At 31.9% G+C, this 12,592-nt stretch overlaps 1 protein-coding gene across 3 annotated transcripts in view; it reads left to right on the top strand.

Annotated features, from left to right (window-relative positions):
* Positions 1–993: 993 nt before the first annotated feature.
* The window catches only part of LOC140452076 (uncharacterized), a 162,252-nt gene continuing 150,653 nt past the window's right edge, over positions 994–12,592 (top strand). The window contains exon 1 of one of the 3 annotated variants that reach the window (XM_072546131.1): positions 994–1,051. In XM_072546131.1, the coding sequence (XP_072402232.1) occupies positions 1,033–1,051 (19 nt within the window). In that variant the 5' untranslated portion in view covers positions 994–1,032. The remainder of the gene's footprint in view (positions 1,052–12,592) is intronic. The other 2 variants (XM_072546129.1, XM_072546132.1) reach the window with 2 other exon arrangements.

Below are 12,592 nucleotides of genomic sequence, written 5' to 3'. Positions count from 1 at the left end.
ACGTAGATAGTAGATCCATTTTCTTGTACTACTTTCCGCATTATTCTTTTTACATGTAAGACTTCAAACCTCATTCCAAACCTAGGTTGAATTAATGATAACCTTCCAAAGAACGATTTCCGAAGTGGAAATTGAAACGTCAATAAACTTACTTTAACCTGTAATTGTGGCTTATTTCCATTTAAATAGTAATTACTTTAAAATGCCACAAAAATAGCTTCAGAACATTGCATAAGAAAGGTTTTACAGGCAAAAAATAACTTTTTTTACTTTTTAAGATTATTTAAAAAAACAAAGCACAATCAGCTGTACGTCTTCACGGATTTTTTATCAGCTACCCCTCATATATCTTTTAGAACCTTCAAATATCTGTACCCATAAGATTTTTACGTGAAATCAAGAATTTTTTCCTAGATAGACTTTTGTAATAGGCCTTTCTTGTTTTAAAGTAACTATAATTGTTTCATTATCAAACAATCGCAGAAAAAATCTTATCTTTACTCGATTATCGGAAAAAAGTCCTGTAAATTATAATTAATTTCCTCTTAAACCCGCATAATCGTGGATTACATAAGCAATACTGATATCAAACGACCAATAATTATGCTATATGCGACTCTAAAAATTTACACCTAAGTACTTCCTCTCGACGTTCGATAAACGAGGTTGGAAACAGTGAAAAGAAAACGTTTGATACCTGTACAGTGTACACCATTTGAATTTTTTATTAAATTTACCGGGTTCCGGCAGGAACTTAGAACTGCAGTACTAGTGAAACTGTAGAAGGCGTATGTATGACTTATTGGCAAATAGGAGTGTCGGTTGCGTGTGATATTAAAAAAAATCCATGGGTCAGTAATTCTTGGGCGGAGTAATAAAAATGGTATGCTAATATACAATTTTTGTTAGATACATGTTAGAATAATTTAAGATTTAGGACATTTAATAATTTATTTTTATTATAATATATATTTATTTTCTTACAGATAGAACTTCTTTTTGAATCATAGTCAACAACTTTTATCCTATGTCATGGATGATCCGTTGATTGGTAAGAAGGTTCATTTCTTAAGGTTAAAAATCTTATTATCTGTTGATATATAATATTTCGCATCTGACATTGATTGTTGATGTAATCATAAATTTGCTTTTATTTATCGATAGTATCATATCTAATGTCTTTGAGCATGAGTAAACTTTATTCATTATAGAGCATAGTAATTCTAGGTTTAAAACACCCGCATCATTTTTATAGTAAATTGTTATCGCCTATCGCCCACTGCCTACTGTGTATCCATTTAGTTTTCACAATTTCGTATGATTTTATTCACCATGATAGGAAAATTAGAGTGACTCTTCCATCTCTTATGCAATTTTTTCATTTATACCGGTTTGTTGAGTCTCTTACTAATAGAGGAAGTGTGCCATATATGGTTGACCGTTTTGTGTTTGGTTTGTTATTTTTTGCTTCTTATTATTTGTAAATATACATTGTAAATATACATTAATCATATATATATATATATATATATATATATATATATATATATATATATATATATATATATATATATATATATATATTGTTATGATATGTAAAATCGAGAAAAATATTGGTTTGTTTAAAATATTTCAAAATTCAATAACATTAAAATAATTCAGATAAGTAGGATAATATCCAACAAACATTTCGAAGAAGGAGAGTTATTAATTTCTTGAATTACCTGTACTAAACAAAATGTAAGCTTTGCATAAATTATTTCTTTGTTATACTTGAGTGACCCGCATAATTTTAAGTGAAAACAAAAAGACAATTGAACGGGGTTTTCCAAAATACATTAATGCAGTGATTAGAGACAAATAGAAGAGATTTTAGAAAGAGGTTTTTGTTAGTTTTTAAGAATTATAGAAAATATTATTTGTAAATAAGTTTTAGGAAATTTTATAATTATAGGTAAAAATTTGTTTGTTATCGAAATGAAAAAATGGGGGAATTGTGACGAGTTTTGATTGGCGGAGACTGAAAAAGGTGGGATAAGTATGTAGGAAAAAGTTTAGCGAGATTGAGGAGAGAGAAAAGATATAATCAGTTGGTTTTCCAAATCTGTAAGAGGAACAGTGATTGTTCTCTGGCGGTTCCTGAAATGTAGCAAGCAGTAGTGTTGAATGTTAGTGAGTTTTTGTGGAGTTAGTGTATCTGACAGAAGCTGAAGCAGCAAAATATTGTAAGTCATATTTCTCTACTTATATTCCAAGAGTCACTGTTCAGGCCAACGAGAGATTCAGTTTATCGTAAAGAGAAGATATTCCAAGAGTCATTTTTCACTCGGGCCAACGAGAGATTCAGTTTATCGAGAGGAGAAAGGCTATCATAATTTGAATGATTTGTGCTTTTGAAGGAGATCATTAAGGACGATATACTTGCAACAATCTGTGTAAGATTGCTGATTACATAGGGAGCGGTTGAGAGGAGATAATATAGTCTACAAGGAACAAGGATTTGGACCACTCATCATCAGAGAGAGATATTTTGTTTTCTGCAGTTTTTTCTTTTATTGATAACAAAAATTTTACACTTAATTTAGAAAGGATATAAATATTTTGATTAGGAGAGTTAGAATAGTTCGGAATTTTGAGATTTCAATTAATATTGTTTGTACCATAAATTTTGATTGTTCACGTACAAAGAACAAAAATTTGAGAATCCTTATATGAGATTTGTTTATTGAAAACTTTTGAGTGTGAATTATTTCATTATTTTTATTTCAATATATAGTGTTAGATCATATGTGTTTTTTATTATTCCGGTATTCTCTGGACCTTACCTTTCACATGTAATAGCATAGATATTGAAGCACGAATTTAACCCTGAGATAAAAGAATTAAAAATTGTGATAGAGTCATAATCATATCATTTAAATAATTTTAATTAATCAAAAAAATTAATTAGCTAATTATTGCTTGGCGCACCAAGACTTTAAAAATCACAATAACTGGCTTCCAAAACGTGGGGCTTGAAAATATCGCAGCTTTACATTTGAAGGAAGGGAAAGAGATCTGGACTAAGTACAGGTGATCCAGAGATAAAAACATATAACATTGAGTGAATTTGAATTTGAAAGGATTTCGACAATTTTTCCAGGGAATATAAATTTGATTTATTGATTGATCGTAGTTAGTGGATATTTGCTGCTATTGAATTATTTGATTTTATTTTCTTTACCAATCGTACATTTGATATTTATTTTGAATTATTTGAATTTTACTGATTGCATATTTGATATTTGTCGTGAAAATTTAATACATTTGGGGAGAAATATTGTCGTGTTCTGAAACATATAGAGTGTTGTAAAATTTCACATTTGGCGGGGACAAAAACAATAACAAAAAGTAACAACATGTCTGTCACAAGGAGACAAAGTAAAATGCAGGAAAGGAAGGAGGATAACAGAGAAGATGAAACAATTTTGGAAGAAGTATCGGATAATGAAGGAAATGTGACAATAGTTGAGGAGAGAAAAGAACTATCAGGAATAGATAAAATATTACAACTAATGCAACTCCAGTCACAAACAATGGCAGAAACAAAACAAACAATAGAGAAAAACCAAAATGAAACATCAAAGAAAATGGATAAAATGGATAGAAATCAACAAGAAACATCACTAAAAATGGAAGAAAACCAACGGGAAACAAAACAAACAATGAGCAATATAGAGCAGCGTCTGGAAAACTATGAACAGGAAATTAGAGGATGTGTTGAGGGGATAAAGAAAGAACTGATACAACAAATAGAAGAGATTAATGAAATTAAAAATGATATGAAAGAACAAGAAATGAGAATTAAAGATAATTTGGAGGAATTAGAAAGCAAACTTGAAAATGTAATGAAAGATAGTAAGACGGTCCAGAAAAAGGAATTAGAACAGTTAGAAGAAAAATTTGAAATGGCGCTACAAGAAGACAGGAAGGAAGTAGAAAGAAGATTAAAGCAAAATGAAAAACAAATGGCAGAAATTGAACTAAGAGGGGTAGAGAGAAAAGAAGTTATCATCCATGGAACAAGCGAGGCGAAAATACAATTTGGCGGGGATATTCGGAAAACACACCCAGTACCGTTTGTTAAAAATTTGAAAACCAAATTACAACATATTAGATATTTTGACGATTGCAAAGAAACAATTAGAAACCATTTGAAAGAAGGAGCAGCGTTATGGTATGAAAGCAAGGAAGATGAGTTTGAAAATTGGACAGATTTTGAAAATAAATTTCTCAACTATTTCTGGGGGAAAAATAAACAGAGAGAAATCAACCAAGAGCTACAGAATGGAAAATATCACGAAAAAATGGGAATATCTGAAGAAAGATATGCTTTGCAGATATATAACAATTCAAAATATCTAGAATACAAATATTCTACCGAACAGCTGGTAGAAATGATCAGCAGACATTTTGAGGAAACGTTGGAAGATCACGTGATTTTGAGAAACTATCAAGATATTGATAGTTTGTGCCAATTCCTTCAATTAAAAGAAGCGAAAAGAAAAGAAATGAGAAATAGAAGACAACATGACCAATATAATGGAGCGGAAAGAAGGTATTCATCAAATTATGACCAGAGAAACCGACATCCCAGATCAACAAACGAATATAGGCCGAGAAATTACAATAATTACAATAGACAACAAAATTACGATAACAGGAATGACACACAACAGAGAACATATGAAAATCACAACAGGAATAGAGATGCACAAAATCCTCCGAATAGGAATACTAACGAACAAAGGGACGATAGAAATAACCAGAGCTTCCAACAACAAAATAGAAGGGAGATGAATCATGTAGCAATAGGAAACGACAGACAAATTTCTAATTCTAATCTAATATTTTTAGATGCATTTATAAAACATAAAGCGATTAAAATTGTGATTGATTCTGGATCGGAGATATCGCTAATCAATAAAAAACTAGTAAAAGAATTAAATTTGGACAGATTTGTGTATAAAATTCCTAGGGTTGATTTAGTGGGTGCAAACAATAAAAATTTGACGACAGTAAACGAAGGTTTGGGAGTACAGATAAGAGTGGGAAACAAATTCCATATTATGAAATGTGTGGTGATTGAAGATTTAAATCATGATATGATAGCGGGAATTGATGAATTGAGGAAAAAAGATATCACCATAAATTTTTCGGAAAATAAACTGGAAATCAGAGCAGAACCAGACAACACAGGAGAAGAAAAGCAAACAGATAGGAAAACAAATTCTGGAAGGATCAATGCACAGGAAAAACGCAAAGAAATCGATATGACTGTAGAGAATAAACCGAAAGTACAAGAACAAGATCTAACAGAAAAGAAAAAGAGAAGGAAGAAAAAGAAGAAGAGTTCGAAAAGAAAGCAGGAAAATAAGATGGAGACCAGAGAAAAACAGGAAATAGAAGGTACAGAAGAATTGTTGGCAACCGACGATAAAACAGAATGGAAGCAGGAAGAAAAAGAAGGTATCATCAGAGAAATGAAAGGAATAGAAACATGGTGCTCGGAATACCAACGGGAATTAGAGGATAAAAAGAAAACAGAAGAAAAAATGGCACTGATGGACGAGAATCCAGAATTTTGTGAAGAAGTATTATGGACAGTGAACACATGTAAACAAAAGGTGGATGAAAGAAAAATAAATTGTGGAAAAAACATGGAGAAGGAAATAGAGAAGATTTTAGGAAACCATGGAGATTTTGTTAATAAAGTAAATCAAGTAGTTAAAAATTATGAACTTTCTTTTAAGGGAAAATACTTGGAAAAATTTAAAACGAAAATATATCCAATCCCGTATAGAGACAGGAAATATACGGGGTATTTTTAACATTCACGACATCTATCAATATCATGAATAGATTTTAATAACATAGTGAAATAATTTGATCCTAGAAAACTTTTGTCATTTTTAAAATTTAACAAAGAGTTTTCGGCAGATCAAATGGCGGGGATTTGTTATGATATGTAAAATCGAGAAAAATATTGGTTTGTTTAAAATATTTCAAAATTCAATAACATTAAAATAATTCAGATAAGTAGGATAATATCCAACAAACATTTCGAAGAAGGAGAGTTATTAATTTCTTGAATTACCTGTACTAAACAAAATGTAAGCTTTGCATAAATTATTTCTTTGTTATACTTGAGTGACCCGCATAATTTTAAGTGAAAACAAAAAGACAATTGAACGGGGTTTTCCAAAATACATTAATGCAGTGATTAGAGACAAATAGAAGAGATTTTAGAAAGAGGTTTTTGTTAGTTTTTAAGAATTATAGAAAATATTATTTGTAAATAAGTTTTAGGAAATTTTATAATTATAGGTAAAAATTTGTTTGTTATCGAAATGAAAAAATGGGGGAATTGTGACGAGTTTTGATTGGCGGAGACTGAAAAAGGTGGGATAAGTATGTAGGAAAAAGTTTAGCGAGATTGAGGAGAGAGAAAAGATATAATCAGTTGGTTTTCCAAATCTGTAAGAGGAACAGTGATTGTTCTCTGGCGGTTCCTGAAATGTAGCAAGCAGTAGTGTTGAATGTTAGTGAGTTTTTGTGGAGTTAGTGTATCTGACAGAAGCTGAAGCAGCAAAATATTGTAAGTCATATTTCTCTACTTATATTCCAAGAGTCACTGTTCAGGCCAACGAGAGATTCAGTTTATCGTAAAGAGAAGATATTCCAAGAGTCATTTTTCACTCGGGCCAACGAGAGATTCAGTTTATCGAGAGGAGAAAGGCTATCATAATTTGAATGATTTGTGCTTTTGAAGGAGATCATTAAGGACGATATACTTGCAACAATCTGTGTAAGATTGCTGATTACATAGGGAGCGGTTGAGAGGAGATAATATAGTCTACAAGGAACAAGGATTTGGACCACTCATCATCAGAGAGAGATATTTTGTTTTCTGCAGTTTTTTCTTTTATTGATAACAAAAATTTTACACTTAATTTAGAAAGGATATAAATATTTTGATTAGGAGAGTTAGAATAGTTCGGAATTTTGAGATTTCAATTAATATTGTTTGTACCATAAATTTTGATTGTTCACGTACAAAGAACAAAAATTTGAGAATCCTTATATGAGATTTGTTTATTGAAAACTTTTGAGTGTGAATTATTTCATTATTTTTATTTCAATATATAGTGTTAGATCATATGTGTTTTTTATTATTCCGGTATTCTCTGGACCTTACCTTTCACATGTAATAGCATAGATATTGAAGCACGAATTTAACCCTGAGATAAAAGAATTAAAAATTGTGATAGAGTCATAATCATATCATTTAAATAATTTTAATTAATCAAAAAAATTAATTAGCTAATTATTGCTTGGCGCACCAAGACTTTAAAAATCACAATAATATATATATATATATATATATATATATATATATATATATATGTATATGTATATATATATACATATATATATATGTATATATATATATACATTGTAAATATACATTAATCATATATATGTATATATATATACATATATATATATATATATATATATATATATATATATATATATATATATATATATATATATGTATATATATATATATTGTTATGATTGTTTATTTTGACTTTAATCTTAGTTTATTGAGCCAATAAAAAAGAATTATAACTTATTTGTTATCAAAAGTAAAATAATCCTTATATTACCTGTGTTCGATGGATTCAAAAGATTTTCTAGTTGTCTTTTATCGGGAGAGAAGAAAGGATAAGAATACAAATATATTATATTACAAAGATTTACGTTTCTTTATTTTATATGAACGAATAAAACAATTATTAAATTCTGTCGTTATCTTATCAATCAGCATAAAAGAAAATAAATCCAATTTTTATAATAATAAGATTATAAAGCTACATTCATTTATATTACGTGAAAAAACCAATTTTACTTAAAATTTTCTTTACTTTAAAACAAGAAACAACAAAACTTTAAACTTTTGATTAGCCTAACAAAACCTCAGTTCTTAAATTTGAATGCTAATGACCATGATGTCAAAACGATCCTTCACAGATATAAAATTCAATTGTACAAACACTTACAGCTTATTTTTTTCTTGAGTTGTATGTTGGAACATACCCAGAAAAGTCCAGTCTCCTCAACGATGTGATCTCTCCTCTTTGGCACCTCGGCTCCTTCTTAACGTCTCTGCAAACCTCCTGCAGACTACACAAAAAACACCTGATTCACTTCTCCAAACTCAGCTACTTATTTATGACACCAGGACCTCCTTTTGTCAACTTGATGCCGTAAGAATACTTTCACATATACTTTATAAAATGCCCACGGTAGATACAAGGACCTCTTTTAATCTACTTGTTATCTCCTTCCTGCAAACTATTCACTTCTTTTCGTTACGCCGGTATCCAAACTCACGAACCACACCCTATCTTGAGACAAACGACTGTTTCCTTTCGATGACCAAAATATAACTAAATTCTCCGGTCTCATGATCGGCTCACAAATTCCCATTTAAAAACGACCGTCCAATCAAAAGCTCAAATTGTGTTTACCATGATTTTGGAAAAGCCTAATTTCGGTTTCAGAGAAAAACTAAATAACTTACTTTAAAATTGGTTTTGTCAATACACCATTTATACATATTTCAAAAGATTAGAATATGGTCATTTAATACTCGACTATACAAACAATGAAAAGATTAACTTACAGGTAAAATGTCTTCTAATTCTAAACAAAGGATTTTTGATAATTTTGATTGAAACGGAAAAAGGTCGTTTGCCAAACAAATTTCTATTCTTATCTACACTAAATCTTATCTTAAATTACTATATACAATTTGTTTATATTGATATCTTAAAATTTTATTTCGATGGATTTTTTTATTTATTTTTCTTTGGTTGGGAAAGAAGAAACATAACAATATATATATATATATATATATATATATATATATATATATATATATATATATATATAGTAGACTCGCGACTATCTGAATCTAGGCTATCCGAGCCCCCGAGGCAAAGTAGCAAGCAAGCAATTTAATTAAACCCAGCCTGTGAGACATATTCACCCCTAAGAATTACGTTCGGGTGTAACAATTCAAGAGTCACTTCACCGCGCTCCAATGCTCCAGACCATCCCTTTCCCCCCTTATAGCACTCTGATGCGCGAAGGGGCACAACTATCAGCCAAATGCTCTTCATGTGGGGATCGTGGGTAATAGAACCCCAACATGGTTTCCTAACCGAATTCAAAACTCAGGACAGCGCATTGTCGCTATATTCCTCTTATCTTAATGTGGCTTATCCGCGAACTAAAATTGCTTACTTGGGCCTCAAGTCTCCGCTCTGAGCTAGGCTCAGTTCGGCGACTTGGTGCTCAAGGGATTGGGCCCTACGTGCCCGGGTTTTTGGGGTTTTTTGTTAGTTTTTTTTTGTCGGCTTGCGCCGGTTTTTGTTAGTATTTTTTGATTTTTTTGGTGGCCGAGGCCGTTTTTTGTGTTTTTAATTTTTTTTTGTAGGTAGCGCTGAAACAAAATATAATAATTAGTACAATATCTATATTATAACATTGAAAAATATATACAAATATGAGACAATATAACAATATAGAGTTTGTCCTCTTAAGGCAACTGGGCCCACGTTGTATTTAGCGATTGTCCACGAGTGTTATCAGCTACGAACTATCTTTATTGTGCGTTGTTGTTGTTTTTTGAAGTTGTTTCTCTCTGGTGTTTTGTTTTCTTTCTGGAGTGATTGTTGATTTTCTCTCTAGTATTATGATTTTATTCTACTATTTGTTACTTGGGCCTTTTGTGCTTCCATCTGTGGAAAGCGTCTTACCTCATTATCTCTCGCAATATTTGACTGCGATGGTTCTCTATCTCCGCGAACTTTGTCCCAGCTTTTTCTTTCAATATATCAGTCGCTCTGATTTGTTTTGCCTCTTGTTTACTTTTATAGTCGTACTTGTTGAATCACAATATCGAGTAATAAAAAAAGGGTCGATGGTCACAAGTTATATCGGCAGCTGTTATATGTGCAATCCATTGAAAATTGTGGATTATTGATAAGAAGAAATTGTGTGTAAGGTATGCTTTAGGTTAAGCTGATGTCGAGTCGGTATTCTCAGAAATTGGTCACTGCCTTATTTCTAGAAATTTCTGTGTCGTGTTTTGTCTACAACTTCCTGTTCCTTTCTATGTTAATCAGTGTGAATTGAACTACCGATTTGTTTGCTGTCGTTCAGATTGTCAAATTATTTGTTTGCTGTCGTTCAGATCGTCAAATTAAGTTACTGTACGGTAAAATTTGTGTATTTATTCGAGTTTATTAGTTTCGGTTTCATAATTAATTTTTCATAAGTTGATTTTTGTGAGTATAACACAGCATCTTTCTGTGCAATATGAGTGGAAAGCGGAAGGGAGTAGTTGTATCTTTGGAAACAAAAGTGAATGCAATTAAGGGGTTGGACAAGCGTGAATCAATAAAGCAGGTTACTTCAGATTTAGGTGTCGGAGAAGTAACTGTTGGAGATTGGAAGCGTAAGCGGAATGAAATCGAACAGTGGGTCAACCGAAGTTTGAGTGGTGGTAGTGGACTGGCCCGGAAGACTATGAAGAAAGGGGACCATGAACAAACTTCTGAGGCGTTGTTCTTGTGGTTTTCACAAATGAGAGGATTGGACAGCCCGATAAGTGGTCCAATAGTCCAAGCAAAAGCTATTGAATTCCAGAAGAAGTTTATGGATGGAGGAGAAAACTTTTGTGCTAGTGTAGGATGGATTGACTTATGGAAGAAGATATATGGCATCCGACAATTGAATATTTTGCGGCGAAAAACTTTCTGCTGACTCAACTGAAATTGGAACATTTTATTTAAAATTACAAGACATTATCCTTAAAGATGGACTAACTTCAGACCATATATTTAACTGTGATGAGACAGGCCTTAACTTTAAAATGCTTCCATCGAAAACACTAGCTGCTAAAAATGAAGAAACTGCACCAGGTTACAAAAATAGCAAAGAGAGAGTCACAATCATAATTTGCAACAATGCTTCTGGTTCATTAAAATTAAAACTCTTAATTGGAAAATCCAGAAATCCAAGTGTCCAAGTGCATTCAAAAATGTTAAAATAAATTATTGCTTACCTACAATCTATAGCAACCAATGCAATGCATGGAAGGACTGTAATACTTTTAAGGACTGGTTTTTTAATGACTTCGTGTCATTCCAGTCATTGATACTTACCTAATAAACAAAAATCTGCCCCGGAAAGCTTTGTTGTTGTTGGACAACGCACTATCCCACCCAGATGCGAGGGAATTGATTAGTGGTGATATACGAACTGTGTTCCTTCCACCCAATGTGACGTCTCTCATCCAACCCTTAGACCAAGACGTTATAGAAGCAATGAATAGGAATTATCGGCGGAAGCTTCTTCAGGTACTGCTAACTAAGCTGGATGAAGGACTGACTGTAATTGAGGCATTGAAAAAGATCACGGTTAAGGCTGTTTTATCGGTGCATCAAAACCTAGGGACAGTGTTTTCTCTGTTATTTACTGACAAAATGTCTTGAAATTTGGACACGTTATTCTAAATTATGTTGCCTTTAAACTGATGGTTTTACTTTTTTTATTTTTTTGAAACTTCTGTTGAAAAATTGGAATATACTGTTTAACGTTCTATTATAACCAAACTTTTTACGCCCATCACTCGAAAGAGTTTTTTTTTCTGAAATCGTTGATTTTTGTTTCACCTTTCTGTGTCCAGTAATAATCAAGAAAAGCGTGTTCCAACTTTAAAGAAAATTGCTAAAAAATACTGAAATCTAATAGTGAAACGTGTTACTCATCATTGGGCTTAGTTTCATCGTTATCGCCTTCGTGACGTCAAATCTCATGAACGTACGGTCAGTTAGTTCGTGTTAAAACTAATTTGAATGGAGAATAATGTATTTGTTGTCATTAAACTACCCGTCGGCCGGCGGCACTGAGTAAAGATGGTCTCGCGTAAGCAGTGTAGAAAAGTAAGTGATACGCCCATTTCAAATCGCAGTTGGCTTGAACTGCTAAAACAGCAGATGTTTGCTATTGTATTGCATCTGCTTGGGACGACGTAAAAGTGTCCACTATTCAAAAGTCGTGGAAAAAATTATTATTTTTTTCACGACTATATTATTAATCGGAAACCAAGACATCATCGATTGGATAAATCTAGATGAAGAAATGGAACTGGCAGATGATGCAATTGCCAATCTAGTTCTAAACGTCACCCACGAAGAAGAAGAAGAAGATACAGATGAGATAACTCAAAATATTTCTCATTCCGATGGATTGAAGTCCCTTGAACAATTAAATTGAATTACGAACCCTTGTCCCTTGAATTACGAACAATAATATAAATTGGATATTGACATTTAAGACCGGGCAGTGTCGTGGATGTTCATTTTCCTTGGTTACTAATGACAATGCCCGGCCTTTAACGACAATGACATTAGCTATTCGCCAATGTTGTAAAAAATAACTTAAAATTAGAGTTTTCATAAATAACCGGTCAATA

This window comes from Diabrotica undecimpunctata, chromosome 10 (assembly GCF_040954645.1).
Source record: "Diabrotica undecimpunctata isolate CICGRU chromosome 10, icDiaUnde3, whole genome shotgun sequence".
NCBI classification, from domain to species: Eukaryota; Metazoa; Arthropoda; class Insecta; order Coleoptera; family Chrysomelidae; genus Diabrotica; species Diabrotica undecimpunctata.
This window is presented reverse-complemented; position numbering and strand designations above follow the sequence as displayed.